At 45.9% G+C, this 26,606-nt stretch overlaps 1 protein-coding gene across 7 annotated transcripts; it reads right to left on the reverse strand.

The window, feature by feature from the left end:
• Positions 1-647: 647 nt before the first annotated feature.
• Positions 648-26,409, reverse strand: Usf (upstream transcription factor usf). 7 transcript variants are annotated; one of them, XM_089549419.1, is made up of 8 exons: positions 26,250-26,408; positions 24,957-25,015; positions 21,155-21,502; positions 18,459-18,602; positions 12,314-12,408; positions 11,775-11,828; positions 6,677-6,936; positions 648-2,555 (listed from the first exon to the last, which is right to left on the reverse strand). In XM_089549419.1, exons 1-7 carry the CDS (start codon positions 26,279-26,281, stop codon positions 6,703-6,705), a joined length of 966 nt encoding a protein of 321 aa, XP_089405545.1. In that variant the 5' UTR covers positions 26,282-26,408; the 3' UTR covers positions 648-2,555; positions 6,677-6,702. The 7 variants fall into 7 exon arrangements, with proteins under 7 accessions (XP_089405545.1, XP_089405544.1, XP_089405546.1 ...); XM_089549418.1 differs by having other exon boundaries at positions 6,677-6,939; XM_089549420.1 differs by having other exon boundaries at positions 6,677-6,939; positions 21,155-21,463; positions 26,250-26,407.
• Between the last annotated feature and the right edge of the window lie 197 nt (positions 26,410-26,606).

Genomic DNA, 26,606 nt, shown 5'->3' on the forward strand with positions numbered 1-26,606 from the left:
CTGCAAACAACTCATTGTTTTGTTCACTTGTGTTCTGAATTGCGGTAACCAAAGAAGTCCCTTTTGCATTTTACTCCCACTGAGCGCTGATGTTCTATTTTGATGTCATACTTCTAAACCCATTAATACTATATATGGTGCCACAAGATTTCAATTTTTACTGTGTGGTTATGAGACATTAGACTGTAAAAATATACAGCAGAAAATCTGCGACCAAAATAAAAATCCAGGGCAAAAAGGGTTAACAGCAGATCACTTTTTTTCACGAAGGAAGTCTGTGCGGCGACCGCTGCAAACGTAAGTTGAATCGACTATATGCAACGCTCCTGAAGAACCTAAACGTCTGCTCCGACAAAAAAAAAAAAAATCTTCAGCCCATTGTCAGCAGTGGAAATGATGACAGGAAGAAAGAAAAAGCCGGCATTTTTAAAAACACAGGAACTGGAATGAAATTTCTGAATTAAGGTTCGAAGTTTTCTGCTGTACACTCTGTAGCTTTATTTAGTTCAGATGTTCATCGGAATATGATCTAACAGTTGGCAGGGAACACTTAGCCCACCAAAAAAGTGTTTTGGCTCCCTAAAGGATATTGTTTGGCAATAAGATCAGCATGGGTGGCATGCAAATGCTTTACTAGAAGCACACACTGTAGTCCACCATGTTTTATTTATTGAAATCCGTTTTCTGAAAACAAACATGTTGCACTGGCACGGGAATAAACAAAACAAGGCTCAGATGCATTACTGCTACAACGCAGAGTGAACATAGCACAAGAACCTCAGACCTGCAGATGCCAGGAAAAAAAAAAAAGTGAACAACGGAACAGTCACGACCAAGCTGACATCAGGTGAGGTTTCTTTTAATGCACAGGTAAACCTGTGAAACAGACAACAACAAAAAGGGAAAGGAGATGATGAAGGATTGCATGGTACACTTGGGCACGTAAAAAAGCAATCCTCCAATCCTTCACACTCCCTTATAGCCTCAACATACAAAAGCAAGTGCTCTAATTGATTCACTGTGCCGCTAAAAAATCTTGTATGCCGAAACTCATGCTGGAACCCTCGACATAAATAAGTTGCATGCGTGTGTTTGCCAAATGCTGCTGACAAACTGAGAGAACTCCTCTGACCATTTGGCAGCATTCCAAGGGTTACAGTCATCAAAAGCACATATCAAACGCACTCACACCCGCCTCTACACACTGCACAAGTACGAAGCACTCAGTAGTACACTGTAAAAATGCACTCCTGCTGTGGGCCACCACAAAAGTATGAAAACCACCAACTCCATCCAGGCCACTTTTACACAAAGCACCATCACCCCATAAGCCTTTCCTGGAGGATGGCACAAACTCCACAATTTTGCCTTCCTGATGTCGAGTCAACAAGCGTACAGTTTAAGCAATATTCGGCAAAACCGAAAAACTTAGAGCATCATGTGTCAGCCTCACTCACCACATACTTCTATTTAGTTCCCACCTACTTTATTCGGATAGCCAGGTAGTATGAACATACTTTGAATATGCTACCTAGGCACAAGCCATTCATTCAATACAAATAATGAGAGAAAAAAGAGTACAGAAATTTACACAGAGACAACATTAAACAGGCCACTATGTCATCTTCACAGTCTACATCTTTAGCCACCACCTCTCTGTGTTATCAACAAAACAAACTCACGCCAGCACAAATTAGAGCAATGACTAGATGCCAGCCCTCCATTGGATGCAAATACAAAAGTCACCCCCCCCCCCCCCCTAGAGAAACGAACATTGCAAAATATGGTGTGACAAGTGGGAACTTAGATGCAATGTGCAACCGCACTAAACAGGTACTATGCCTCTTACTCTGTAACTGTGTCACACTTCCTAGACAGGTTAATGAAGCCACAGCCCTTTACATAAACACGACGCTCTGAGTGCCACAATAAGAAATTCTTCTACAATAATGCACTTAACAGGTCATCACCTCTTGGCACAAGAAAAAAAAAAAAGCGATTTTAGCAGATGGGTGCTGTTGTCCTCCAATGAAGTGCAAACTTGCTTGACACAAGCATGGGCAAAAAAAAAAAAAAAACATAACGCAGTCGTGCCCTCAATGAGTAGACATAACTGCAAAGGCCCAACAAGCAATGAGGTCTCAATCAGCAGAAACCACTAGCACACACCCGAGTTTCCTTTCAAATTCGAGACAAGGTGTCGTGATGTGGCGAAAAGAACACCTTTCCCCACCAAAAAATGGCAAACATACAAGAGCTTTTTGATAAGCGTAGAGAGGGCGGTTTGCATGTGAGGAGGCACGTGAAACGAGCAGAAGCCACGCCCATCAGCTCCCTTTTCCGTTCAACTTCAAACAGTCTGTGCGTGTGCTGAGGATATCGATCCCTGTTGCCACTTGCAGCAGCAGAAAGGTGCTTCGTCGCATGTTACTCAAAGCACTTTGTCTAAGTCCAACAATCTTGTTAAGCCTAGCTGTCTCGTACATCCAGTTGGTTCCCACTACAGCTGGGTAATCTGTATCACTTGGGTGCCTCACTTTTTCTTCATAGACATGCTGAAAAAAAAAAAAAAAGATCCATACGGTTAGAATGCAAGGGAGCAAACATAGTCGAAAAATGGAGAAAAAAATTACCTTTTGTTCAGAACTCTTATTCGAGCTAGCTTTGCCAAACTCAAAATAATGCGAGATACAGTCAAGCCCACTTATAACAATATTCAAGTGCCATGGAAATACCATTGTTATAACCAATAATTGTTATAACAGGGTTGTGCCAAAAAAGAGAAAAGATGACAAACTTCATAGCATTTATTGACAGTAAATACCCGGACGGGTTTGATTGTTCTAATGCCTGTAAAAGCTCGTTAATTCGAACCTAAGGGGTCTGGAAAAATGTTCACCGTTCACCGATGACCAAAGCACCCCCATCACTGCACCGGCAGGTGCTTCGCGCACCTCCATGTCACAGGAATCAAGCCGGCTTTTTGGAAGCTATTCTTATGAGAAATTCAAGAAGTATGCAGAACCAAGGGTGCGGTGACAGCTGACAAGAGAAAAACCGCGCTGGCTGCATGCACGCGCACTGCACTGACTGATTAGGGGTACGCACAGCGTGCGTAGCCAATGCAGCAATGCAGCAGCTCTCCTGATGCGATGACGCCTGCCTCTTTTGCTTTCGTGGCGTTGCTGCGCCAGCTTAGTCCATTGGTCAGCCCCACACACGCACGCTTTTGTGTTGTAAGCATGGTTTTGCTGGTGTGGTTGTAGCATTTCTTTTCTTTTTCTGTAATGGTTGACACTCAATTACCAGATTTAATTGTTATAACCAATAATGTGCCTTGACAGCATTGCTATAAGCAGTTTATTTTACCATAGAACACATGGCAAAGCTGATGGTGCCATGACGAACCATTGTTATATCCGATATATTGTTAAAACCAGTATTGTTATAAGTGGACTTGACTGTATTAAGGTGACAACACAATTTTTCACTTTATGCAGTATGTGCCAGTGTTCCAAATGCATTATAACTAAAAACAAGAGCTGTGCAAAAAGGACAGGACAAGAGAGAAGAAGCACACAGGACGAGTGCACACTAACAACCGGTTTATTGCACCAACGCCTCCTTCTTTCAACAACAAAGCGCATGCGCACCAACCATACAAAGCCAAAAAGTGTGTTCATTCAAGAAAAAAAATTCATTTAAAAAGAAGTCACACACCAAATGGCACTCGTTCATGGAGTTCCGGACCCACCATCAGCGCTAACTGCTGCCCTTCAGCAGACGATCCAAGCCCAGGTCCCTGCCACCTCTGCATCAGCGAGCTGTGCTGCACCTCTTACGTATGCCGCAGTTCTGGCCAAATCACCATCCTATCCCTTGGGCCCTTTCCAAGACGCCGTTCAAGCCTCACCACCTTCAATGCCTCAGCCCATTTTCTCATATCGGGCTATCATGGCACAATCGTCACCTTGCTTCGTGCTAGCGGTCTCTCACTAAAGTCGTCCGTGGTGCACCTGCGACGACAGGCCCATTTGCTTTGCTTGAGGCATTGCTGGACACGTGGCTTGCCACCGTCGCAGTTGTTCTTATTCACCTGCTGACATCTTGCTACCCTCTACGTACGGGTGTCATGTGCAGCAACACCAAGTACAAGCTGACCCACTGCCTCCTGCCTTCTCAACTGACCACCAGGCTGTCACCTCTCGCTGCTCCCCTTCTCTGCAATGCTGTTCCATCTTCCCTATGCGCCATTGCACCAGTCCTCCCGAAGCAGAAAACTGGTGAGCCCCGTTCCTGAAGCAAGATCTACGCCCTCTGCGAAATCTACAAGGCCCCCGACATCACCCATAAATGTCATCGATGTTTTTGTCGAAGGTGTTGCGACATGCACTCTTGTGGTCACCGGTGCTGCTGTGTCAATTATGGACGTGAAATTCTGCCAACAAAAATATTGCTTTCTGGAGTTTCTCTTCACCCTGCCAACAGCCAGCAAGTCTTGCAGCAGCAGCACTTGCAGCGCGCATCACACGAGTCGTTACAGAAGTCATCTTGTACACAGTTCAGTCTTTGATCCTATCCTCTTGCTCACATGACATCATTCTGGGATGGGACTTGCTGTCTGAGCACTTCACCGTCATCAATTGTGCCCAAGCCGAAGCTGCCTTCACTGCCCTGACCAACCTTCTCCTGAGTACCAGTCCAAAGTACATCTTTCTCGCAATGTTGAGCTCCCTGTCAGCTCCCCCGTCCTTGAATCCCTCTCGAGTGCCCCACCACATGACCAACTTGACATACCTGCACTGTTTACTCCCTTGCAGTCAATCCTTCACCGCAAGAACCTGTCACTTTCCTTCGCTGTCCTCACGGTGGCCTCCAAAACGACAGCCATGCTCATCAGCAACCCATTGCCATCTCCTGTAAACCTGATTCAGGGTGAATGCATTGGGTTCACTGAATCGGCTGAAAGTCCCTGATGAACATGAAACTGGTCTTCCTCCATCACTCAACACTCTTACTTTTGCCCCGTCACTTGGGCTGCCATCTGACACCCTGTATTGCGCGATCGATCAAGGTCTCAATTCAATGTACCGTGGCCAGCTGTTCGACCTTTTGCATCAATTTTGTTCATCTCGGTCGTTCTTCAGATGTCAACCATAGCATCAATACTGGCTCTCATTCAACCCTGCGACAGCACCCATACCGTATGTCAGCAATGGCGTGTCATGTCGTCGAACAGCCCTTGGTCATCCCCGGTCATGCTGGTTCTAAAGAAAGATGGCTCCATCAGATTCTGCGTGGATAATCAACGCCTGAACACAGTAACCGGGAAAAACGCCTCACCTCTGTCATATATAGATGACGGCCTCGACTGCCTACAAGGTGCGGAATTTTTTTGTCCCTCGATCTACGTTCTGGGTATTGGCAAGTCCCGATGGCTAAATGCAGCCGCGAAAAAAAAAACAAGGTTTTATGACACCTGACGGATTATACGAATTTAACGTCATGCCGTTTGGGCTTTGCAATGGCCCCACAACATTCTAATGCATGATGTGATAACGTCTTGCGTGGCCAGCGCTGGAAGATGCGTCTTTGCTACCTCAACGAAGTCGCCGTGCTCTCGGCAGACTTCTCCACACATTTGACTCGCCTGCGCCAAGTGCAAGAATCACTGCAAGAAATGCCACTTTGGAGCTCACCAACTGACCATACTTGATCATGCCATATCCAAAGCTGGCATCCTTCTGGATACGGCAAGACTCTGCCCGGTTGCCCACTTTCTGAAACCGTCTACGCACAAAGAACTGCAGAGTTGCATTGGCCTATCTTCCCATTTTCTTAAATCACAGGCTCAGCTTAATAATCTCGAATTGAGACAATACATCTTTAGGCTTTGCCTTTTTCACAAATTTTATCATTTACCACTTGACGTTTCAGTCATCTTGCCAGCACATTGCTTATCAGGCCACATCAGCCATCACAAAGCCATCAACCCTCCTCCAGCACAGACCACGGCTCATCTTCGGTTCTTCGTCAAAACTGCTCTGGACTGAAACACTCTGCCAATCAACTCTGCACGCCACTCCAATCCATTTCAATTCAAGGCCGCCATCGAATCATTCTTCAAATGAACACTTTGCCCATTCCTCATGTAATACCCCATTCCTGGGGCATATGAGGTGCTGATAATAAATAAATAAAAACCAGGTTCTGAGGAACCCCCGGGCTCCTTGGAGTGCTCCCTGGGCTCCCCAAGCACCTAAATCCATGCATATCTCAACTCTCACTTTTCCTTTAACCCACTCTGCTTTGGGATTAGGGCCACAGTAATTGCTTAGTGCGGACTTTTTTGTTATACGGCCAAATATTATTAACTGAGTTTGAGCACCTTTCGAGGGGCTACACATCTGCATGATCATCCTGTATGCATGTTATAGGCATGAAGAGATGGAAGCCAAGACAGACAGGTTTCCTCAGCACCTTCTGAAAGCTGCTGGGGCTTCCCAAGGCGAAAAAAGGATTGAAGACCACCGTCCTAAGGGATCACTGGCTATCCGTTCCGCAACATTCCGAGCCCTGCCCACATCTATTCCCTCTCCGTGATACACCTCTCTTTCCTTTAGTGCAGAACTGTGCGGCAGGAAGAAGTGCAAAGTGAACCAGCTAGGAGGCGCACCTTCGCCGAGCAGTGGGCGGCTTCTGTTAGGAGGCCTCGGTGACCTCGGTGACGGTGATGCCGTTCTGCTGCAGGTGCGCCTTCAGCAGCTGGTTGGTGGCCCGCAGCTGGTCGCACTGCTGCCGCAGCAGCTCCAGGTCCAGGGCCAGCCGCTCGTTCTCCTTGAGCAGCTCGGGGAGACGCGCGCTGCTCGCCCGCAGCTCCTGGATGTAGTCGCACGCCTTGGCCAGGATGCCCCCCTTGCTGTGCAGGTGCACCGACTGCTGCACAGAAACGGGGGGCCCCAACAACAGGGCATCGCAGACCCGCACGGAGGATGCCCCGCTCTTGGGCAGGTGACATGGCAGCCACACTCAAAAGAAGATAACAGGTGGGGGGGGTGCACATAAAAGGTATGACAAGATTCAGTGACGCTGCTGTTTGGGCTCATTGGTTGGCCATTTGTTAATGAAGAACAGCACACTGCAAACACAGGAACATCAAAGACAGGAAGACGAAGACAACTGCCGAGTCTTAGTCGACCTGTCTTGCACATCCCTAAGTTTCAAGTCTGCTGTGTTCTTCATTAACGTAAGACGGGTTGAAACTAGGCATGTGCAAATAGTAATTTTCTTCAAATAATTTTCAAGTGAATATTTGAAAATTTCAAAATCATGTATTTTTCGAGCACACAATGCCTAATCCATGAAAAAATGAGAATTCATTCATTTAAGATGTGATGACTTTTTTCAAAAAATGGCCATTGAAAATGGGTGAAGCCGACCTATATGCAGTGCCATTGTATCTGTGGGGGGTGAGGTCTCTATGTGGGGCCTCCAACTGCTGCTCTTAATTGCTATCGCGCCATTGTGCAGCTGTTGCTTTTAAGCAGTGACTCCATGACACCTGCTTGGTCATGCACAGCGTGCCCAGCGCTACCCTGAATCAGGCGTCGGACAGGGGCACCCATCTCCATGTGTCTCATGCTAGCTCCCCTTCCTGTGCGTGCTGCCGTGCTTGTTTAGCAAATTTTATGCAATGCAGAGTGGCTGCGGGAACTGCAGTCAGCTCAGGCTCATTCCACGGAAGTCAAGGAAGCAGTGCATTCTCCGATTGGAGTGATTTATCATAACATGACCCACTTCCGCGGAGAGCCAGTGCGCATGTGCAGATCGCCCTGAGGACATGACAAGGCACCAGGCATCGGGCAGATGTTTGCACGCCTGCCCCGTAGGGACCAATCAGTGCGTGCGCACTGGTGGTGCACAGAGGCGAATCGTGCTATGCTAAATCTCTCAGCTGATGCACGCTGCGTGCTGGTTACGGTGTGTGTGCAACGCGGGTAGCACTCCAGCAGACACCTGGTAGGTACAATCTGCGCACCAGGCGTCCGCCCGCTCGTGTCTGACGCTGCGAGCATGTGCACGCCGGCTCAAGCATACACGCGGGAGGCACAGACATACGGTGCCAGCCCAAAGAAGGTGCGCTGAACCGAAACCACATGTAGCAAGAGAGCCAGAAACGTTATTCGCTCTCAATGATTACGTCCACATTTTGAACTGAACACCAAACATTCAGATCGAATCAAATGTCGAATACTTTACTATTCACTTGAATGTTTGAAATTACTGAATATTTGCACATGCCCAGTTGCGACTGAGCTGCTCAGTACACAACATGCAAAATGTAAGCTCGAAAGGAACGCAACACACATACTCCCATACGCTTCGTGCTCCTTTCGAGCCGACCTCTCACACAACACAAAAAACAACACCAACAATCAGTTTCATTCTGGACATGGAAATGCAGTTGTATCTTGATAACTAAAACTCGAAAGGGACTGAACATTTGGTTCAATCAAGGACAGCCCAATCAGGCACCTCTCCATACATGTGTTGTTTGGTGGACAAAAAGAGTAAACATTTGAATCCCTGTGACCCCACTGCATTAGCCAATTTATAGATGTGTGCCGACAGCCAACATGCACCTTTCCTCGTCTTGCCATATTCTCTGGTGTTAAATCGAACATAGCCAGTTGACCAGCTTAGCATATATGCAGAGAGCCAAGTAAAAAGACTATCCGGCAGGTAAAGTTGGTATAACTTTACGAATGATGTATTTGATGCACCCAAACCGTTCCGTTCCACAGCTTTCACCATCAAGTTGAGGAGACCCCAATGAAAAACAGCACTGTGTACTCTGTGTAGTTCAAAAGTTAGGCAAATAGCCGCCACGACCCAACATGTACCAGTACTGAGCCTAAAAGGCAAAGGAACCACAGCGTGTAATGCCCATGACTTTCAAGATGAGCAGAGCTCCTGATAAAGAAATAGCGCAAAAGGAACATGAGAGACGGAACGAAAAGGACGCAAACAAGCATCGTTCCCTTTCCATCCCTTGTGTTCCTTTTTTGCTATTTTTTCATCGCGAACCAATGCTCCGCCGTAAATAAACCCTCCATTTTAGACTAGAATCCTGACATACAACTTTCAGTGCAGATGGCTGAAACAGCTTTACAGTAAAAGCTCATGAATTCGACCCCCGTTAATCAAACAACCCAGATAACTCAAATGTCAGCTCGGTCCCGGCCAGAGCCCATGCAAGTCTATGACATTGCTTGCTCCCTAATTTGGATGCTGCGGGTCTCACGCCAGTTAATTCGAACGAGCTCCTGAAGGGTGGCCACGTCCAGGTATGACCCGCCCGGCAAGAGGTCATGAAAACAGCCTTACTTGTAGCCCGAATTCCATGCAACAGAGTGGCCCGCACACCTCTGATGCATGCGCAACGGCAGGCGTGGCAATGAACGAACAGCCCAATCTCCAAAAACAGTTCAACCACTTAGTTTTGGTTCTGCATTTCCTAAGCGTTGCGCCAGTAGGCAAACCAACCAAGCCCAGCTGCAAATCGCTTCGGACACTCACTAGCATTGCTGGTGTTTCTTCCAGCAATTTCTTTTTCCTGCCACTTCGGCACCATTGCGCGTTTCTTTCGCTTCTGTTTACGTAGTTCCACCCTTCAAGTGCGTCGAAACTGCGCGCTTGTCATGTGCCGCTTCACTGCTTGTGGGGTGAAGCCTCCTGAAGCATATGAGGGGTGTGAAGCTTTAACAGTGGAGCTCCACAGCACTGCACCATTAAGGATGCTGGGAAGGCCCTTACAGTTTCGCAGCAGTTCTGCTTTGATGTTACTGACAGTATGCACGCAATAAAGCAGTGATGGAAGTGTGAAAAACGATCGCTGTTGCACTGTTCTCATTTCACAAGCAAGCAACCATGGTCCAGTGTTTCCTCAAATAAATTTACCAAGCTGCAAGTCTTTTGGGGTTAGTCGAAAACTCAAACGATTTTCCCAGTCCTTTGAAGTTCGAATCAGTGAGCTTTTACTGTATAATCCACGTACTGTACGATAGCAAAACTTACAATTCTGGCAATTGTTCTAGGCATCATGCGCCAAACGTTTATAGAACATCCAAATAAGACAAGACTCCACATGGCTTTTGAGGAGGCCAGATCCCTCAAGCAAAGAAGTGCCAACAAATCTTCATTTACACCTTCCAGTGCTAAAAGAAATAAATTATTCCCTTTCCTTGTACACTGTCACCCAGACAAGTCCACAATTTTTAAATAAATCCCACTGTAAATATTGCACACAATACAGTCAACGACCGAATATTCGGACGACCAAATTTTCGGACATCTTCGTGGCCCCGCCACGAGCCCCATAGAATCAATGTATAAGGACATCTGAAATTTCGGACGCTCGAACCCCCTCGAACGTTCGTCTGCAGCACGCAAAACTGCGGCAACTACAGTGAACACGCTACCGCGCTACACAAGCAACAAATGGCTGGAGCCGGCGATATTGATGCCGATGTAGATAGCGAGAGATCGCAGCCGAGAAAAAAGTTGATGATGATGATGACTGCAGCCTCGGGCTTTATCCATGGACGGCACTTGGAAGCTCCTGTGCGCGTGCATGGCCTCCGCGATCAAGCGCGCCGTTGCTTACAGCTGGAGCTGATCGCGGAGGCCACGGCGCGTGCATTTAGAAGGCTATTCCCGCCTGGGTCATGGAAAGTTCGGATGCGGTCCTTACACGCATTTATACGGTAATGTGTAGTGGAACCTCGTTAATTCAAACTGCAGGAGAGATCGAAAACTTGATGAAACAAAACGAAATTCTCCGTTTCTCGGTTCTTACTGTTTCGCCATCTTCACGTTCTCGTTCCGGACCCATGTGCACCGTCCTGTGGGCGCAGCGGCGTGTTCGCTTTCCCGTTTAGACTCTGTCCCACCCCGTGCGTTCATCGGCGACATGCCGAGGGCAGCACAGCCAGACCGAGCTCATGAAAGCGGTCGCCGCCCGTCCTCCGTGCACATGTCGCATGGCAAAATATAGCCATGAGGAGCTTTAGAATGACTGCAATACAACTTGCCGCTTCCTCCGGCATACTGGTAATAAGTTCGCAATTTTTTTGGTGAAATTTGATTTTCCGGACTGCCCAATTTTTCGGTCATTTTTGCGGTCCCTAGAGAGTCCGAAAAAGCGGTCGTCGACTGTAATACCTTGTTGACAACTTAGCCACTGACATGACATGAAACATCCACATACACCATGTCACCAACAAGTCTGTTAATAAACTCTGTTACTACTGAAGCTAATGAACTCCCATGCAGTCGCTGTCAGAGTACACCTCCTTAACGTGCAACCATACCACGCTTGCTTTACCAATTCATCTGATTCCCTTCCAAGTAAAGCTGCCATGTTCATAGCCTACAACTACTCCTGCGTCACTGGTACAACCACTCTAAGACACCATTTAAGCCTGCTATCCCTTCATTTAACCCACGCCTCTAATTTATAAACCGACAACTGCTTTCCCACCAGATTCAAAAAGACTGATTTTGCAACCAGCCCACCATCTACGCACCACCTCCCTTGGATCATTGCAGAAAAAAATTTTACTCTACTTGTGCACGAGCAAACACGGTTAGGCACGCTACGCATTTTTTCCCCCATTCTTCGTGGAAAAACTGTGTCTACCAGCAGATCTGCATGCTTCATTACTGCCTTTGAGTGCACTGCCACATGGAAAGAGCTCGCACTGTTGTCTTACCTCCTGCGGGATTGTTTCGTCTTGTTCCTGTGGCAGCACATGGTGCAGCACATTCTGTACAGAAGTGCGCACGCGTGGATAAGTACATAAATGACGCCCTCTTTGTAATGCCAACAGGCCTATGTTGCAGCCTTCAGGCCACAAAAACATTCACCCCTTTTATTTTTGCACAAAATTCACACTGCATTAAGGCTGAACACCCACAACCCACACCAACTCAGTTCACACAGCCTGCAATATGTTACAGCTACAGTAGATGCGCGACAATTTAAACTGGATGATAATTTGCACTTTCAGCTAATTCTGACAATTTCAAAATTTTGGTTCGCCGGCTATGCTTCTAGCAATGCCCCCGCCCATTGAAAACGGCCATAACTTCAACACACACATTCATGCACGCATGCCCGCACGCACACGCATGCCTCTCCAAAAGACTGTTTCCGAAAGAAAAAAAAAAAAAGGAGAGAGAGAAGGTTGGAAAGGATAGGGAGACATTCAAGACGGCCACATTCAGGATTCACACGACGAAAGTACTTTACCTGTCCAGATTTGTTCAGGTCACTTGAGCAGTCAGGAATGATTTTAGAAAGCTTCACTATCCAGTTATTGATCTTGTCCCTCCTCCGCCTCTCCACTGCAAAAAACATAAAAGCAGAAACACCATCAGGAGAATACAAGCTGCACCGTCCAACTGTAAGAAATCACACTGTTCTGGGTAATCAGACCCAACGAAAAAAGCAAAAAGAGGATGAACGCATTACAGGAAAATTTCTACCAAATCACATGCACGTAAGGCAGTCCCTACAGAAGCCCTGTTGAATTTAGGACCAATCCAGCACCATCATTTCGCAACACGACTGAAGCAAACTATGGTCGAAAGATGGTTTGGTTTATGGTTTATGGGGTTTAACGTCCCAAAGCGACTAAGACTATGAGAGACGCCGTAGTGGAGGGCTCCGGAAATTTCGACCACCTGAGGTTCTTTAACGTGCACTGACATCGCACAGTACACGGGCCTCGAATTTCTCCTCCAAAGAAATTCAGCCGCCGCGGCCGGGATCGAACCCGCGTCTTTCGGGTCAGAAGCCGAGCACCATAACCACTGAGCCACCGTGGCGGCTCTATTTTTTTTTATTCATTTGTAGTTCCCAGAAGTCCTAATTTTCTCTCCTGTTATTGGCTGTGCCCTGGCTTGCTATGGTCGAAAGAGTCTGCAAGCAAGCCAGGGCACAGCCAATAACAGGAGAGAAAATTAGGACTTCTGGGAACTACAAATGAATAAAAAAAAAATTGCATCATATTAGTTCTCAACTTTCTTGAAGCCCCGTGTCAAACTGCCGACACCAGAGTGAGCAACAACCCATGCTCGTTTATATGCACAACAGCTTTGTTGGTGCCTCTTAAAAGCTGACAGTGCTTGACTGATGTGTCACAAGAACTGGCACCAACAAAAGGCTCACATGATGAGATAAAAGTCAGTAAAGCTTGTCACATGTGTCATAACACAGCCACAACATTCCCTCCTTAAGCTCAATGGTGCTGCACAAACCTTTAACTGCAGTATATTTTTTTTATTTTAAAAGATCAGAGTGAAATGACGACACACAAAGCGATAAGGACAAGGAACAAGGCGCAGAACTAGCAACTACCGTATTTACTCGCGTAATAGGCGCACTCGCATAATAGGCGCACCCCGAACTTGGCACTGTGATCAATACTGTATTTACACGATTGCGAGCCGACGCCTCGCCACCCCCCGTTTCCCAATCTTTATTTTAACGAAGTTTTTGCTGAACTGACTACTAGTCCCTACTAGTGCTGCTGCCGTTGCAGCTGCTGCGGACCCACAGCACGTACAACGACATTGCGTAGAACAGCCGCACACAGTTTTCAGGGATGCTCACTTTAAACGTCTGTTTGGAAAGCTTCATCTCCAGCCGGAAACGTTCCCGACTTAGGCCCGCGAAAACCTCGGCGCTTGGAGTCGCGTACGAAAATTTAGGACGCCGCAGTCGCAACTGCTGCACTTCTCGGCCACGTCGTATTTTCCGACCTGCCGCACGCTTGCCGCGTTCAAGAGCAAACTCCCAGCTGTGTAGCTGTTAAGGTGCTTGCCCGTCGACCTAAAACATCAAAGCTCCGCGGCAAAGCCATAAACCAGGATAACTATCGCGCTACCCCAAATCCCGGCACTTGACAGCAACAACAACAACAAAAAAAACGAGCTGGAGATGCTGATGGCGATATAGATAGCGAAAGCTCGCAGCGGAGGAAAACGATGATGATGATGATGATGAGCTTGGCCTTGGGCGGCGTCTGGAAGCTCCTGTGCGCGTGTGTGGCCTCCGCAATCAAGCGCCCGTTGTGCGCAGCCGGAGCCGATCGCGGAGGCCTCGGCGCGAGCATTCCGAAAGTTTCGGTGCGGCCCTTACACGGACTTTTTTTTTTTTTTACATTTTCTTCGCGAAAACGGGGTGCGGCGCGTGCACGAGTGCGTTTACGCGGTGTGTTCAATTTTGCGAGTCGAAAAATTTCCGGAAATTTTACCCCGCGTAATAGGCGCACCCCGAACTTCGAGCCGGATTTTCTGGAAAAAAAGTGCGCCTATTATGCGAGTAAATACGGTAATATTTTGCAGAAAAAAACCTCATTTTTAAAGAAGCTCTTCTCGCATGTCAAGCAGGTCACAAAACCCGTGGTAACAGTTAATCAAAAGCAGCTATCAGTAAAAGCAAATTCTTTCGCACGCAGAGTCAAGGTCATGCTGCTGAAGCATTTGTCGCCTGTCTTTTTTATGTGATATGATTCCACAAGCTCCCGGGTTATTCTATCTTGGTGCTACACCTACGTCATCCACAGTACAGCATCCCACTGTTATGCGGTAGGGTGTACAGGTGCCGTCAAAAGTAAATGGAAGGCAATATTAACGAAAAAAATTTTATCCTTGCCCACTCAGTTCATGCACCCTTGAATACATATGTGCAGACTAATAATTGTGATTGTGCGAATTGCACTGTGCACCAACAAACAGGGACCATTATGCTTTAGATTTAAAGAAATTAAAGTTTTTTGACAAAGTCGCCTTCCATTTACTTTTGACGGCGACTGTACATATAGGACAGATGGGCAAGTGCCTCCACAAACGATTACGGGAGTACTTTCAATCCCTCTCCAGTTGGCAGTTCAGAAACTGTGCTGAAAACTGCTTGGTTCATGCACGGGGTGCACGTTATTCGTAGATGGCACAGTGGTGATATTCAAGCACCCAGAAAAGATAACCCGGGGAGCTTGCGGAACCGTATCACCTAAAAAGAGAGGCGACACGTGCCAGCAGCAGAACCTCGACTCTGCATGAGAAAGAACTTGCTTTTACTGCAAACTGCTTTCGATTAACCGCTACCACGTGTTTTGTGACCCGCTTGCATGCAAAAAAGAGTGTCTTTAAAAATGAGGTTTCTTCTGAAAAAAATCTTGGCTGATAGTTCAGCGCCTTGCTGTGTCCTTCTCTCTCCATGTGTTGTTGCGTGCTGGTCCCTTACAATGGATGCCTACCGACTTGCCCAAATAGCCGCTCTACCTGCAGTTAAGCAGCCCAGGGACAAGTGAATGAAAGACCATTTGGAAGGCATGGACAACAGAAGTTACACAATGGAGCAGAGAAGATCCCGACTCAGGTCTGCACAGTTGTTGACAATAATGTGATGCAAGTGCAGCCAAAAATGAAATATTCCTCATATGTACACAGCAAGATGCTTCCTGTTGTGCTGCTCATTCCTTCTCAGACCATTCCCTTTCTCCCCCTGCCTGTGGTGTCAGGAGGTTCTATAGTCGTATACAACTCAAGAAAGAACGAAGCGGCAAGTGAAAACCAAAGGAGAAGACCCTCCAGATTTTCACGATGAGGTTAATCTATGCTAATCACCTGTAAAGCTAGAGGGCCCTTTTGCCAAACATATGGATCAATTTTTCATGAATCTGTGGTTAATCCGTGGTTAATCCTCTGTCACACTGGCATTACAGGGGATTAGCCAACTACTAATCACGGCATCCAAAAAAAAGGGTCCACTCCATTGGCTGAAGGGCCTTGCAACTTTGTTCTTGAGTTCATTCGACTCTAGTATGGGACACCAGAACCTTTCTGGTGTCCTGGAACGCCACTTTCACGGAAAAAGAAAATGGGGCCTACCACTTACTCATGAAGTAAGCCAGTTGATATGACCCAGGGGCTGCCAAATTAATGAAACTTAATGGCCTCCTAGACAGTTTTCTTTTGGCCCCAGTAACATTGAAGTCTCAATAAATGCACAAACACTTTGGTAAGCTTGTTTGACTCATAATAAGTGCTGCTTGGGTACTGCAGGGGAGAAGTCGCTATTTTACACACAGCGTGGTAGTGCTAAATACAAGTAATCATAACTGCCTTGGAAAGAAAAGTAGTACAGTGAAAGCTCGTTAATTCGAACCTCAATAATTCGAATTTCGGATAATTCGAACTAGTACACTGCTTGGTCCGGCCAAGCTCCATAGAGATCTGTGTATAAAAAAGCCCATTAATTCGAAAGCGAGTCGGTTCCGCTACGGATAATTCGAACTACGCGCCGTCGCGCCTGTGCGGCTTGGCGCACAGCACGTGCCCCCTCCCCCAAAAAAGCATCTCCGCATAGTTAGAGGCTGCCCAAGTCCTAAACGGGGACAGAAGATGGAACCAGGTAAAACCGTGGATGAGTGTTTAAAGCCTACAAGGGCGCCATCGCCGGCGCGGCGGCCGGCAGCACCGGAGGGTAGGGGTTGGCGGCGGTGGCGGCAGCTGCCTATCCTCTTTTCCGCGCAACCTCCAGAACTTGCAACTAAATACTCGTTAATTCGAGCCCTGTTAATTCGGAAATACGGATAAGTACTGTCGGTGCGGTCCCAGCCAATGCCCGTGAAAGGCTATGACTTCGAACGGGCGCTACAAATTATGGGCGAGAAACTTTTTTTTTTTTTGCTTTGCGAGTGTCGTCCATCCTTCCACCCATCAGTCGCCAACGGAAGCACGCGGTCCGACGCGATTATGACGCCGGCTTTTAGCATCGTTCGCTGCAAAAGGCGTTTGCTGCTGCTATCGCGCGTCCCAATGATTGAGTGGCAGTAGACGGCGTCCGCCCCAATCGCCCATGGCACGATAAGGCAAACGTACTGAAAACGAGGCTTGCGCAACCGGACAAGCGTTCGCACTCTGCCAAGTTCGCTTCCCCACTTGCTAGAGCTAACGCCAAAAGTGAACACACTGTGATGTTATCGCTGGGCAGCATCTTGGCGCGCCGCCAAGAAATGCGTTGTGGACCGTGACGGCGCGAAACGGAGGGACACATTTTTTTTTTTTTAAATTCTTTGGCAAAAGTTGGGGATGGGTGGGTTCATTATGCGAGTGGGTTCGTTGCGCGAGTAAATACGGTACATATACCGTAATGCAGATGGTTCTTGCCGGTTTTTTCGCGGCCATTCGATAATTCGAACTTTTTTCCCGGTCCTGTGAAGTTCGAATTAACGAGCTTTTACTGTATAACTGTTTCCAACAAAGGACTGGTAAATAAGCCCTGCCTTGGTGAAAAAGTTATGTTGCTTCTTGTTAAGGGTGAACTGTCTGTACGTCCCACTTAGTTCCCACAGAAGCTCTCTAGAATTCCATTCCCCAGCATATGACTTCCCTACTTCAATCCACATGGGCCTAGTTTTTACTGCCTATCCCCCAGTCATCCCTTAAGGGGGGACACTGGTCTTGAAAAAAAAATTTTTATTAATGAAGTCACAGTTACGAAATCTTCAGGGAATATGTATTTTTGTGTGCTGATTCTAAATATGTCATTTAATTTAATGTAAAACAATTCCTTGAGCACTTATGCACTTTTTATGCTAGTATTTTGCGGAGAGTTTTGAAGAAAATTTGCTGCGGGAAACTCGCTGAAATGTGTGCCATTGGGTTCTCTTGACACCAAGGAATACAATAAGGGTAAAATTGTCTTTCTGCCTATCATAGAACTTAAGTTATAGAGTTTTGAAGTTGTCACTTCAGAAATGAGAAGGAAAGTGTGTATTCCTGTTTCTGAAGTGGCAGCTTCAGTACCCTATAACTCAAGTTCTATGAGAGCCAGGAAGACAATTTTGCCCTTATTGCATTCCTTGGTATCAAGAGAACCAATGGCATACATTTCTGCGAGTTTCCTGCAGCGAATTTTCTTCAAAACTCTCTGCAAAATACTTGCATATAAAGTGCATAAGTTCTCAAGGAATTGTTTTACATGAAATTAAATGACATATCTAAAATCAGCACACAAAAATACATGTGCCCTGAAAATTTCATCACTATGACTAAATTAATAAAATTTTCTTTTCAAGACCAGTGTCCCCCCTTAAATACAAGTGGTTCACAGGCTTTTCAGCAGTGGACCCAAAAAAAAAAAAAGGGAGAGGATTACGCAAGTACATGAATTAAAACTAACGGCAGTGAGCAGCCAAAATACAAATAAAAAACACCCTTTTATTTATGCTAAGCAACTGGTGTCTGAGCAACTCAAAACCAATTCCACAATTGTAAGTTGATGCCAGTGGGTACTACACATGGTAGACGAAAGCCTGGAACAGGGTGCTGAGCGTGGCAGCCAATGGGTTTGCAGCGAGAGTGGAGAGAAGTTGGCCTCCCACCTTCGTTGTGTGTGGCCCTCCTCCTCTCGTCCCTGGCAGTTCTGTTCCCCTCAGACTTGCCGCTGAAGGCATGCGCACGGGGTGCCAACGCCCTCGGTGCTGTCTGAAGGACGTCCTGGGGCGACATCATCACATAGAACTGGCCTGCAGAAGAAAATGAGGCAAGGCAACTGAGGGACCAGCACAGCCAGGCACGAAGTAAGTGTAGGTCAACAAATTACCGCTCAACGAGGGCGCCAAACGAGCGGGTTTCGCAGAAACAAAAGTAAAAAGAAAGGAACAGAACTTTCATGTAAGGGAACACAGCGTAACTGTCAAGTACATGCGGCATTTTCAGTCATCAAGACTCCATTAGGGACAACTTCACTGGGTGTACCCTAGAAATAGCTTTAATGAGTTAAGTCGGAGAATGATAAAACGAGATAATTTGTGACCTGGAGCAAGAATAAATAAAGTGTGAGACACAAGAATCACAAATATGGGAAAGATTATATGGCTGCTGTGTTTTCGCATGCAGCAACTCTAATTATGGCAGCCAACTTCGCGATCGTGTTATTCACATCACGAGTTTGATTGCTCTGGCATAAAACGTGAATTCTTTTAATCACTAATTTCTCAACTGAAAAAATGATGTTGGTGTCACAGGATGATGTTCCAAGGATGGAATTTGTACGACAACCTTAAAAGACAGAATTGATCACGAGTTGAGTTTATGAAAGGGGACTTCATGATTTCTCGAAGTGAGCCCAGAATCAAGCCTTCTTCTTGGCTGAAAGTTGTAACAGAATTATTAACTGTCCAGTATGTTCCAAACCTCCTACTTGCATACTGACTGCAAAAATGAAAAAAGTTCTGACGCCCCCACCAGCTTTCACATAACACAACAGAGCCTGCACGTTGCATTAGTTATGTTGGCCAAGCCAATGTTGAACACGCACTAAACCTATCATAGTAAGAACCTCTTAATACATGATGCCCCCCCGCTAGTTTCTACAAAGATGCCATGGGTGACAGCAACATAAGCACAGAGATCACAGAAACACAAGCGCCGAAAGTGAGGTTGCATTTCTTCTAATAAGGCTTCCAAAAAAGCAGCAAGAGCAGAGAATATGAAATTAAATTATTCAGCATCTGTTAAGTTGTGGTAGTCACCTGGTCCATGGGATATTATCAAACTTCAAGATGGCATTTTTAAACAACGACAGAAGTATCTGAATGGCTTTACTCTTGTGGAGCATGAATTAGTTTCTCCTTGTGTTTTTGAAGTGTGTGAGATTCAAATTCTGACATGAACAAGGAAATATTTCTTATTCCAACACAAGGCCCATAGTATTGCCGCTTTGAACCACAAAGCAAAACAAGTGACAGTATTCCTAAGACCAAGCAGAAAGAAAACAGCTTTCAGGATATGTAAGGCATCTACTATGGATGACCGACATGGCTATCAACAAGTTTTTGATGTCCCAAGCACTTGAAAGCACTTAAGGGGGGACGAGGGTCTTAAAACAGACCTTTTTCTTTGTGGCTAGAATGTCATGAAATTTTCTACACAGATGCGTTTTTCTCTTCTGATTTCAAATATGTAGTCGTAATTGAGCTGGTGGTCTTAGATCAAAAGTTATCTTAAATTCTAGTGTGTAATTAGGTAATTTCTTACGCAACTTTAATGAACTTTCTCATTGCATTTTGTTGCTTTTAATTACATGAATTGATAGCCAGCAAATTCCCATACCCGATGACATTCTTACATTTTTGGTTTAGGCCACTTATAAATAGCAATTTACAATTAGCTTAACGAGTTGCCGTGTAAAATAGTGTGACCTTTTACTCTCGACATAGTATGTCAGGATGACATGCCTTTAGAGAAAAACGAAGAATGTCATCAGGTATGGAAACTGTCTGGCTATCAGTTCATGTAAATAAAAGCAACAAATTGCAATGATAAAGTTCATTAAAGCTGCGTAAGAAATTACCTAATTACATTCTGGACTTCGCAAGATCTAAGACCACCAGCTCAATTATGACTGCATATTTGGAATCAGAAGAGAAAAATGCATCTGTGTGCAAAATTTCATGAGATTCTAGCCATAAATAAAGAAGTTAGTTTTAAGACCCTCGTCCCCCCTTAAAAAACAGTGCCTTAACATCAGAGAGAAAATAGTTCCTAGTCCCTCCTTGCATCTTTTGTGCGCCAGTTTTTCCTGCAGGGGGGTTCGATTAGTGTCGCCATGCAGATGCACATGCTTGGAGGCACACCCGCCAGTGCATTTTTTAACCGCTGTCACAGAGAATTATAGGGTGCACCTACTTAGTCAACAAATCTCTAGCATGGCAACATTTTTCTTTTTTTATAACTTTTTTTTCACCTCTGACATGTGACATCATTCAAACTGCTGATACATTGCCATTGTTTTCATCCCTTTGAAGACAAAGAATTTTCATCTACGCCTTACATTTCTCCCTGCTCCTCTCATTACTCCCGCATTTCAACTTTCGCTTGGTCAGATCGAGAGTTCACCTAAAAAGTGGGCCTCTCATCTTTCATGCCCACCCCTCAAGTAACGGCACCCTTTCCTATGGTCCTTGACGCATTCGAAACAACTGAATTAATGAATTTGGCCGTCTGCTCACTCATGTCAACCGACAGCTTCCACTACTGCATCCACTCCTTCCGCAGCGGGACTTGGGACACTGACCTCCTTCGGCTGTGGGGCTGGACCCACCGTTGGCTGTGGTGGCAGCGAAGGGGCTCGAGATTATGGCCTGGGCCACTTGCTGGCCGACCAGTGCTGCGGTGGTGACCACCTGTCCGCCGGCCGCCTCTGCTGCCTCCGACGGTGCTGCCGCCACCTGGACCACTCGGTAGGTGACCCCGCCCTGGCCATTTTCGGTCCGAAACTGGTACTGGATGCCAGGGTCCAGAAGGGCCTGTGGCGCCACGCTGGCTATGGCGGCTGCCGCGGCCTGGCTGTCCACTTCCACGTCTTCCGTCACCGCAGACACAACTGCAGAGTGTGCAAGTGGTGCATGGGCATCCATCCATGCTTTGAGCGTGTTAGTGCCATAAGGCGCGACAGCAACACATTACCTTCCACACACTTGAAACAAACACCCATGATAACAATGATTTCTCATGTTTCCCAGCATACCAGCTACTTTGCCCAATTTGTTGCCAAGCACCTTTTAATTTCTTTTGCAGACAGAGAACAAGTTTCATGACGACTGTGCTGTACACATGCTAGCAAAGCACCACTTTTGGAAAAAAAAAACAAAAAACAAACTAGCATTATACAGTTAGTGCCTCGTGCTCAAAGGCTGCAGGGGTACTGCCTGGCACGTTCATGGTGGGTTTTGTACGCAACTTCACAATCCCTGTTGAAGCTTAACAGGCAAACTGCATGTGCCACCTAAGAGTCGTGTTGGTGTGTAGTGAAACTACAGTGCCCCTCTTCGTCTTTCTTTTTTGTGAGGCCTCAGTCAGCATGGATACAACAGAAGTACAATCACAGAGGCCTGTACACACTTGACAAAGACCGTAATACTTAGACTCTATTTAGCGAAAGGCACCAAAACGAGACATGCGAAAAATTTAATCCTCACTAGTAACCTTCCTAAATTCTTACAATCACCATTGCACGAAGGTCAAACTGAGGAAAACGGATGGTATTCAAGTTTTGAAATCAACCTAGTTGTTAAGCTCGCAGTTCAATTAAAAGAGAAGTATGAAAGTTTCATAATTTCTTTTAATTTTTCTTTTGTTATAATTTTTACCGGGAGCATTCTGCCAACTTTCAACTTTTGCAGGATTTTCGATACATAACTGTTAAGTATGGTTAAAGCTCCTAGCTTTTCACACTTCCACAAAAAAATCATGGATTTGACAATTTTCAGTGAAATTGTGTGTCGACAGCCAGATTATCTTTTCAGAGCGAGAGCTCCACTACGGCATGTTTCACGAAGGCCATCGTGTGTTGCAGTTTGACCATCAGCCGGAGGAGCGCTGGAGGTGTGGCTGTGACATCAGACCACGAGACTCGTTGCAGCTGCAGCCACCGTGCCGCTGCTCCGACCATCGCTTCGCCAGATGTGATCATGTGATTATGCACGTGACTCGGCGTTCGCTTAAGGAGGCGACACCACTCTCGCATGCAGTTTCGCCATGGACGAGAGTGCGGGCTGACAGTGTGCCTGAAATGCCAGTGAGGCGTTTCAAGCGTCTAACCAAGCATAGCCAAGAGTAATAGAGCTTTTGTGCTGTCTAACTAGGTTTAGAAGAGTTAAAGCACTGCCAATTTTAAGGTTATTTTTGCTTCGGACATCAGCACTAATGATAGAGCAATGGAAATGTAATTATTCATTCATCTAAATGCACTCGAAAGCTAGAACCTGGTAATGAATCGAGTTCTGATAGTGCCGTGAAATGATTGCCCCTTCATCCACTTGAGCAAAATAGCACATCGTGTGGCATCTTTGGCGAGAATGGGTTCACACTCTTCTATGAGAAGTGTCAAGACACCGGCCCCTCTTGAAAACGATATTAGCAGCAGTGGCAAAAACTGTTACTGTTGAGTAACACCCCGCATCAATTCGGGGGAGCTCCCTCTTGTTGCAAACCAAAATTTTGTTAAGCTGCATCCCACTTGCAGGAATGGTTACCACAGTAGGTGTAGAGTCATGCACCAGCATCACCACAAAGACATTTCAGTTACTCTGGGGGCCCTGTGTCAAACATGAACCATTCTTCAAGTGAAGAGAATATCGAGCCCTACCTGGCACTTAACTGCAACAGCCACCTTCCATTTGAACAAAGGTAACGTCAGAGCCAGAAGAAATGCAAACAAGACAATTGTAACAAAGCAAAATGAGGTCTTAGTCAAGGGAGACATCATATTAGCACACATGACTTTTACTTCAATGGAAACAAGACCAATGCATAGAGATGTTAATGGGCCCGGCTGTTTCCTCTCCAAATGGTTCGGTTTTCGTGTTCTTTGTTTCGCGTTGCAGTCATCTTGTTTGCGTTTCATTTGACAATGACAGTACGTAGGAGTGTGTGGGGCGCGCTTCAGAAATAAATTCACATACTTATGTTACACGTGCTATGTTTCCTGTAAAATATTACCGATTCCTTGTTTTGAATTCACGGAATTTAAACTTTTCCTCTTTAGGAAATTATGGCCCCTAAGAATGGTAGGTAGAGTACGAAGTACAATTCCAGCGGAAGGAACTACACTGATCCGTGATAATAGTCGGCAATCTCGCAACTAAATACACCTTCGAGAAAGGACATTTAAATTTCTCGCTTTGCACCCTTATCAGCGATCTCTGCCAAAAGTTCAGCATTTACATTATGACCAAATTCCCCCTTTTCTTCACCAAGCAATGCTGTACAATCTCCCTCACTTTCTGCTTGCTAAAGACAACTTCCCTCTTCATGGTTTGGTTTTGGAATACTCTAGCTGGTTTCAAGCACCTTAAAAGTTCTTTTTTTAATTTTTAATTTCCCTGCGATCAGCACTGCTAAGCCCCAGGACTGCTAAGCCCGACTTTCTGGACTGACATCAAACTACTCATTGTTTTCAAGAAGCAAAACATTCACTGCATACCACACCTTAATAGCAGCAACAACAGAAAATACTGCCTTGCTTACATAGCAGTTTTGTGCACTTCAGCACACAACAAAGCCAGTTATCTGCACTTAACGCATTAGTGGTGTCACTGCAAATAGGTCCCCTGCCCCTATCCCAGTGAGAAAGTCCTAATTCAAGGCCTCTTTTTGGTGATCAGCAAACGAGACAAGCTGATTAGATTACATAGCCATCAATGAGCCAGTGAAAACGGAAGTTACCCACTCGCTGCATGTTTCAGACATTTTGTCAATACAAGAAGAGCAATGAGTGTCACCAAACTTGGGCAAAATTTCCCACAGTAGAGCAAAGCCAAGTTGCAGAGCACTAAACTGTCTTTTGCATTACAGTACTCCCCAAACCACTGCATATAATGCACTCCAGTGACCGCATGCACCTAAAGTTATTTTATGCCCATACAGCCTAACGAAAATGTGCTTATGAGCATAGACCTACAGTGTAAGCCTTAAAAAAAAACAAGGAGGTGCTTTTAGCTGATGTTCACTACCGTAACAACAAACCACAATTCACAAGTAGAGTACATTACTTTACACAATCTTGGCCAAAAATATATTTTAAAAACATTGCACAGAAACAGCAATTACTTGAGTTGCCCATACACGAGTATTCGAAAGACCTAAAGGCATTGACTAGCTTCAAACCAAAGTTATAAACCATGAAATTTTCACCACATGCATGCACTGCTGATTGGCTGAGAACACAGTGGCACATCATGCAGTTTGAATGTGACATTTTGAGTGGATTTGCATAGAAGAAGGATAAGCGCGTGTAGGAATGCAGAACAGCAAGTCTTTTGTTATGCACTATGCTTAAAAAACACTAACGGAACAATGGACAGTAGGCAGCTTACCATCAGAATGTATCTGCGATGCATCATCTGATGCTGAATCATTATTCTTGTCTTGGGAACTACAAGAGACAAAACAAATAGACAAAGAAATAGTTGTTTTCCACCCAAAACGCTGGCAATTGTGCACACATGGAGAGCTGGAATAAAACACTAAAGATTACAGGCATTTGTAAACTCTCAAATCCTGCTACACATAACCACGCACAAAAAGAGGCCCAAAGAACATCATCTTTCGAACGATCGGCTAGAAAAAGGGTGCTGTCAAAACTGTCAAACCGCAAAAAAAAAAAAAAAAATGGAAATGTATGAGCGGCCAATAACAAAACCTAAATTGGCTGTAAGGCAAGGAATCTCATGCGTTTTTTTTTTTTTTTATCGTTCGAAGCTGCGCATGTTCAATCGCGCAAAGAAAAGCGCGAGCAGTTCGTAGATGCGCGTTCTGAAACTACTCTCCTCACCCTCGCCTAGACGTGGCCAAACGTAGGCAGCCTACACCCCATTTTGATCGGAAGACGCTTCGATCACACACATGGGAAGAAGTAAACTGCGAAGAATTCTTGCGCCGGGCATTCGCCCCCGTTCAATGTGGTTGGCCTGTCTGCCTTGGAAAGACACCGATGGCCAAGATACGCCGGCCACATTCCCCGCTGATATACAGATGGCGTAAGCACTACATGCGTTACCGCACGAGGCCTTCGCACAGTCGCAATCGGAATTCAGAATACACAAGAAGGCTACTGTACGCGTTTGCGACCGCGGAGACCGCAAAGGGCATCGTAAAATTTATGGGTCGAAAGTGGTGGAGTGAATGCCATCAGTAAGTCGCATCGCTGCCTAAAATGAAGCGCTGAGGGCGTTGCATAAGAGCATCAGCGTTCCTAACACGCCGTCGAAGATCCAGGCTGATCACTCCCCGCAATGAAAGCGGGTTCACAAATGCATCCTACTCATGAAATATCCGCAATGTTCAGATATATAATAGTACGAGGATTACAAGCAGAAGCGCCGCAAGCAGAAAGTACCGCCGTCCACTGTAACCCTCAATGCGGTTAAATTTGTCTGGCAAGTGGTTTCCACGTAACTTTCGTGCGACGATTAAGATTTCGACGCTAATCTTGTAGCACTGTCTTGCCTGCGAAGGCAACAGGCGAAAAGTGTGTTCACTCATTCCACGACCAGGCGGTCTTCCGCTATCAAGGGGCACTTCCCAGATTGCTACTGCGCTGTTGTCGCCAGAGACGGATTGCCCTATCCGTCCTACAAGAGCGCTGCGTTGACTAAAATTTCGCTTACTTGCTGTCCAGTGCTTGATCCAGCATATCCATGTGGTTAGGAATGAATGTTTTGAATTTGCCAGGAAGCGAGTGATCACGGGGCCAAACAACAGGTCATGTGAGCCCAAAACCTAGACATGTGACAATATGGCGACCTTTCGGCGTCTTCCTCGCAAATTGCGGTACTAGTGTTCCTCCGCGTTGATTTTGTCGGCTTCAAAAGGTTGATGCTTTATTTATTCCAGCTCAAGATTAGCTTGTTAACTTTTAAAAAGGATGCATTACATTGCAAGCACTTTATTATTCCAAACTAACAACTTCTTGTGAGGAACTACATTTTGTTGCACTCAAGTTACTCAACACTAATACGCGAAGT

Source organism: Amblyomma mixtum, chromosome 6 (genome assembly GCF_055824585.1).
Source record: "Amblyomma mixtum isolate Tamu chromosome 6, ASM5582458v1, whole genome shotgun sequence".
NCBI classification, from domain to species: Eukaryota; Metazoa; Arthropoda; class Arachnida; order Ixodida; family Ixodidae; genus Amblyomma; species Amblyomma mixtum.

Excerpts from the sequence above, each read along its gene's own strand:
- Usf (XM_089549418.1), bottom strand. The coding sequence starts at position 26,281 with ATGGATATGCTGGATCAAGCACTGGACAGCAA. Across the intron at positions 25,016-26,249 it reads GATCAAGCACTGGACAGCAA|TTCCCAAGACAAGAATAATG; the intron begins GTAAGCGAAATT and ends TGTCTCTTGTAG. Across the intron at positions 18,603-21,154 it reads CAGCCCCACAGCCGAAGGAG|GCCAGTTCTATGTGATGATG; the intron begins GTCAGTGTCCCA and ends TTTCTTCTGCAG.